Source organism: Grammomys surdaster, unplaced genomic scaffold (assembly GCF_004785775.1).
Source record: "Grammomys surdaster isolate TR1022 unplaced genomic scaffold, NIH_TR_1.0 126063, whole genome shotgun sequence".
Lineage (NCBI taxonomy): Eukaryota > Metazoa > Chordata > Mammalia > Rodentia > Muridae > Grammomys > Grammomys surdaster.
This window is the reverse complement of record NW_021620873.1, coordinates 3,707,428-3,713,427: the sequence shown is the minus strand read 5'-3', so window position 1 is coordinate 3,713,427 and position 6,000 is coordinate 3,707,428. Positions and strand designations below refer to the sequence as shown.

Sequence of the window (6,000 nt, the reverse complement as noted above, 5' to 3'; positions counted from 1 at the left end):
AAATCAGTCTTGTCTAGCGAGACCTGTAGTGAGGCAAACATAGCCATTGTATCTAGGGTAAACATCAGAATGAAGTAGTTGTTTTCTGGAAGTACTTAGACCTTGAAAAAAAATAATTGTACAAAATGGTAATTGCTTTTACAGCCTTTGTGTGACTTTAGTCACAAGAAGGTCCTGGCAGACGTGAAACATCTTGCATTGTTGGGTACAGCAAACGGCTCACAATAAGGATTGAAGTTGCAAGGCCTTGGTGCTCCTTCAAGAAACACGCAGATTAAACCTGGGTTTTAGTATGAAGAACTTGTTTTACTCTAAAAACAACTTTTGTGTGACAATTATATACTTCTGCACAGCTGTTTAGGGTTCAGTCCACCAGAGGCTAGACCTCTCAGCTGCCTGCAAGGCCATATTTCATCCTAGAGTGACTCTTTTTCTTTGATCATTTTGTGTGATCCGGTTAAGACTCTGTCCTAGAAGACTAAGAAAATTATAAAATCAATAAAATTAATTTATTAAACATAAAATAAGCCCAACCATTAGTATGCCAACAAAACACATGCTTGTTGCTTTTAGAATATGTGTGCATGATAAAAAGAAGTAAACAAGTGTTTTTAAAATATGCTCCCTAATTTTAAGATGGTCATAGTTTCCTCATAAAATACCTACCATGTGCAAAACCCTTGGTCGATCCCCAGTACCATTTTTAAAAAGACAATAAGAGTCTCAGAGAGTATCAGCCCTCTACTCTCCAGATAAGATTCTTAATCAAAAGGTAAGCTCTTGTGGACCTGGGCCCTTCATATCACTCCCAGAGTCTATCTCAAGATACTGACACAATGCATACCCAAGAGGAATGATTAGTGTGTTACAACCAAGATCATCATCTACCAGTTCACCCTCCCTCTAGACCTCAGCAACTCACACAACCTAGAATCTATCATCCAAATTGAGACCTTCTACAAAATAATTGAATGCCCTTTTAAAAGTATCTGTTTAAAATACTAATAAAATAAAGCAAAGATGGAAGCAATATCACAGACTTAAGAGATCTAGGAGACAGGCAAAGTGAAAAATTAAGGACAATAGTAAAACTCACAAGCTTGAAGGAAGGTCTATGGATTAGGTGATGGTAATATTTATTTCCTGGTTTTGATAACAAACCTTGGTTATACAACATAATAGGGAAAACTGAGTGAAAGGTATATGGTACTTGTTAAAATATAAAATCTATTCACTGAAAGGTTAACAAATGTCTAGTGCACACCGTCCTTCCCAACATTCCTTTCGAATTTAAATGCAGGCACTGTTCATGCTGTGCACCAGGTTTCCTTCTTGACATCTGGCATCACTGGTTCAGAGAGAAGGGCAGAGCAAAGCGACAGAAATTGGGCCACGGGGCCCACCGTATCTCTGGGCTAGCCGGAAGCGGAGGTGTTTGATGTAGGGACCAGCCTGGGGATGCGGCCAGAAATTGAGGGGCCTGGGTCTGGGGACAGGGACAGAAACCGCTACGCTTTCGCATGGGGGAAGGCCGGAAGGCCTAGTCGCTCGGGCCTCAGGAAGGGTTGTGGGCGGGCCCGGAAGCAGAGGCACATGGCCTGGGGGCGGGGCCGAAGAGTCAGAGCTGGAGCCTGGAAGGCTGGGGAAGGGGCGGGGCCGGAAGCGTCGGCACTCACTCAAGCCTGGGGGCGGGCCGTAGAGTTACGGCTGTGGTGCGCTCCAGTGGCCTTGGCGTAGGAGGTGTAGAGCTCTTAGCTGAAGTCCTCCTTCGCTCTGGTGTTAGCGGCAGTGGCCATGTCCTCCGTGAGCCCCATCCAGATCCCAAGCCGCCTTCCGCTGCTGTTGACCCATGAGAGCGTGCTGCTGCCCGGCTCCACTATGCGCACAAGTGTGGACACGGCCCGCAACTTGCAGCTGGTGCGGAGCCGCTTGCTCAAGGGCACGTCGTTGCAGAGCACCATCCTAGGAGTCATCCCCAACACACCCGACCCGGCTAGCGACACGCAGGACCTGCCACCACTACACAGGTAGGCCGGGCACTCGGAGGCCTCCGGGACCCGCGCCCCGGCGGCCTTTGAGCACAGTTGTCTCTGTCTCCTCTACGTGAAAAGTGGGAGTGACGCTTTTCACCAATGACCGTTAGTGAGCCAGATAAGTCACGGAGCAATACCTGACACGGGTGGAAACTCTGTGCAGTTTATTTCCTGCCTGTTGCTGTTGTTTATCTGATTTGAGATCGTGTCCTACAGGGCCTTCTTCAGCGCCCGCCCAGCGTTGTTTACTTCCCGGCCCCTCCCCCATACCACCTTTCACCCTGTTCCCTTTCTTTCCTTTCAATCACCTTCCTGTCATGTTCTCCAGTTGAAACATTATAATCTAGAGATTTCTTTTTTTCCTGTTCATGCCTAAACTATGCAGTTAACTTTTGGGTGCTTTGCTTTACACTTGTTACCCATTTTCCCTATCCCCAGTGGACTCCCCTTCATGAAGAGCCTTTCTTGTTAGCATTTTCCTTGGGGTCTTCCACTCCAGCCTTCTTTCTTAGCCTCTCATCTCACCTTTGCTCCTTCCTGGCATTTTTATCTTAGTGTCACTGGGTAGCCCTGTGTCCTGGCTCTGGTTCGGTGACTTGGGTGGTAGATTTCACCTGTGTCTGACTCTTCCCCTGCGACTTTGAAACTTAATGTGTCTCTTAGGTGTGTCTGTGCAGACTGCTTTGCACCATGCTTTATGGATAGCCATCCTTCTCTGAACTGCACAGTGACTCTGGGTAGAGAGCACTTGAAGTGTATTCTAATATGAATTTTAGAACTGGCGTGCATGTGTGCCCAGAAAGGCTGTCAGTTCCAAGCAGCCTAAGGCAGTTGGTCACCCTAAATGTTCCATAAATGTACAGTGCACACTATATTTTGAGAAAACGTGAAAATGTTGATTAATGTTACATCAAATATGTTGACATGCTAATATTCTTACCATTTTACCTAAAATCACCCGTGGATATTAAAATCACGAGTATGGCTCGTATTTTTATTGGGCAGTACTAGTCTATAGAATGTCTTAGCAGATGCTGTGTTCAAGCTCTTCTCTCAAGTTCTTGCTCTGTATATTGTACTGAAGATGTTTCTCCGGGTTGGAGAACCTCCTTCTCCTCCTTATTTTCAGATGAAGGCTTCCTGACTCTGAATGGATTTCATAAATGGGACTGACTACCTTACTTAGACAACTTGTAGCTTTTCTTCGTATTTTCAAAGGAGACTGATAGCTCTTTAAAAACAAAATAAACAGTAAAGCATGAAACAAACCCATGACAACTCAATAATAGTTTACATTGTATCATCCTGAAAAAAAATGACCCCCATTTGAACTATTCTTGGCTGTTGCCTGAATAAGATTGAACACTAAAGTTTCTTTACCTTATCGTAGCAAATTATATTTAGTACTAATCTCTTCTAACATATTACCTCATTCTTTAAACCTCTGATTATTTCCCCCATATTATTTTACATTCTGTGTTCAACCACTGAGTTGAGGCAGAAATTCTTGTGATTAAGTATTTTGTTTGTTTTATTTCTCGGGGAGGAACACTAGAGCTTGAACCTATGGTAAGTACTCTATCGTGAAGCTATGTCCTCAGCTCACTCTTTTACTTTCATCTTGATACTGAGTCTCAGTAAGTACTTTGTGCTGGCTATGAACTCTCTGTAGCTCACTCAAGTACTGAACGGGTGATCCTCCTGCCTCAGCCCTCCAAGAAGTCAGTGTTATACACCTGTACTACCTGATCTAGCTTGATTTATTTCTAATGTGTACTGGATAGTTTTATGTCTCCTTGATACAACTTAGAGTCATCTGAGGAGAGAACCTCAATTGAAAAAAATGTCTCTATAAAATCAGGCTGTAGGTAAGCGTGAATTTATTCCTCCCTGTTAATTCTTTAAGTGGTAGATTAAACAAATCTGATCAGACATTCAGACGTTGTGCCAGCTAGTTTTATGTCAACTTGACACAAGCTGGAGTCATCCGAAAGGCAGGAACCTCAATTGAGAAAATGTCTTCCTAAGATACTCCATAAAATATAGGGCATTTTCTTAATTAGTGATTGATGGGGAAGGGCCCAGTCCATTATGGGTGGTGCCACCCCTAGTCTGGTGGTCCTGGGTTGTATAACAAAGCAGGCTGATCAAGTCATGAGGGAACAAGCCAGTAAACAGCACCCCCTGTGGCTTCTGTATCAGCTCCTGCTTCCAGGTTTCTGCCATATTTGAATGCCTGTTTTGACTTCCTTTGATGCTGTCCAGGTATTTGGAAGTGTAAGTGAGATAAACCCTTTCCTCTCCAAATTGCTTTGGTTGTGTTTCATCACAGCAATTATAACCCTAAGACAGAAATTGGTACCAGGACAGTGTGGTATTGCTCTGATAGACAGGACCATGTTATTTTAGGGAGGATTGTGGAAGGATTTTGGAACTTTGAGCTTGACAGACCATGGAGCATCCAAAGCTTGTTGAGCTTTTCTGTGGCAAGATTAATGTTGAGAGCTGTGTGATGGAGGCCTGGCTCATGACGTTTCAGTGGAAAGCAAAGACTCAGCTGGGCCTTCTCTGTCATGAATCTGGCATCTGGTCAGCTGGAAATGAAGAATTGGCTGTAATTAACAAGAGACCAGAACCACTAAGGTTAAACCTTTGTTTAGCTGGGACAATGGATGCTGGACAGCCAGTGCTGAAGAGTCAGCTGTGATTAACAACAAACCAGTATCATTAAGGTGAAATCACCTGGGAGGTATTTCCTCAGAGTCAGCACACAGAAGCTGTGTTCCAGAAGTGACCAAGGTTTTACCTCATGCTGACAGCTAAACTTGGTAGTGTGCCACCCAGGTGGTACTGGTTTTGAAGGCATGAAGGTGTCATGGAGAGCAGCTGTAGCTTGGCACTGTATGGCAGGGCTGAGGAGAGGCTTTTGGTGAAAGTGGAGCCCAGCTGGACAAGAGACCCCAGAGCTTTGGAGAAGTCAGTATCATGGGATCACCACCCAAAACAGAAGCAGCAGTGGAGTGGAGCCAGCAGGAGCATTAAAAAGCTGTCTGTGTGTGCCACAGAGGGTGGCGCTGGAGAAGTGACCCAAGCTCCTTGGAGGAGCCTAGAAGATCATGAGTGAATCCCAGATAACTGGACATTGTGCTGTTTATACCTTTGGAATTTGCTTTTGCTTTGTTCAAATTACAACTGTGCCCTGGTTCTTCCTCTTGAAGTAAGAAAGTACTTAACTTATATTTGGCTTTACAGGAGCCCACACTTAACAGATTGAAATTTTAAAAGAGACTTTAGGTTTTAAAAGAAACGTAAAGAGACTGAATTTTAATATGTTTGAATTGTAAAGACTGTGGGACTTTTAAAGTTTGTAAAATGTTTCATATTGTGATTTTGAGGTTAATGTGTGATCTTGGGGATGCGGAAGAAAGGAAAGGTAAAGTGACATGTTTGTGTGTCAGGTTGACCAGGGGTCAGTTGTCCTGTTATGTCCAGTTATGCCAACTTGATACAACCTAGAGTCATCTGAAAAAGAAAAAAAATGAGAGAGGGAGAGAGAGAAAAAGAGAGTGAGGGAGAGAGAAGGAGGGAGGGAGGGAGGGAGGGAGGGAGGGAGGGAGGGAGGAGAGGGGAGAGAGAGAGGAGAGAAGGGGGGGGAGGGACACAGACCCTTAATTGAGAAAAAAGATCAGGCTGTAGAGCATTTTCTTAATTAATGATTGGAGGCTTACCAGTTCTTATCCAGGACCAGGTTGGGTGGTTCACAACTACCCATAACTCCAGTTTGAGGGTATCTTGTTGGCCTCTACAAGCAGTGGCATACACCTGAGATGTGTACATACTGCTCTCCACCCCCCCACACAAAGATAAATGCATGTAAATTTAAAAGGAAAATCTTCTAAAAAGTAAAGTTAGTCATATTTTAGTTTTGAGTTAGTAATTTTCTATATTATTCTGGCAAGGTTTTTGA

The 6,000-nt window shown here is 44.0% G+C and overlaps 1 protein-coding gene across 1 annotated transcript in view; it reads left to right on the top strand.

Moving 5' to 3' along the window:
* The first annotated feature begins 1,643 nt into the window (after positions 1-1,643).
* Positions 1,644-6,000, top strand: part of Lonp2 (lon peptidase 2, peroxisomal) — a 92,668-nt gene continuing 88,311 nt past the window's right edge. Inside the window, exon 1 of the mRNA XM_028755484.1 lies at positions 1,644-2,027. Within this exon, the coding sequence (XP_028611317.1) occupies positions 1,795-2,027 (233 nt within the window). The 5' untranslated portion in view covers positions 1,644-1,794. The remainder of the gene's footprint in view (positions 2,028-6,000) is intronic.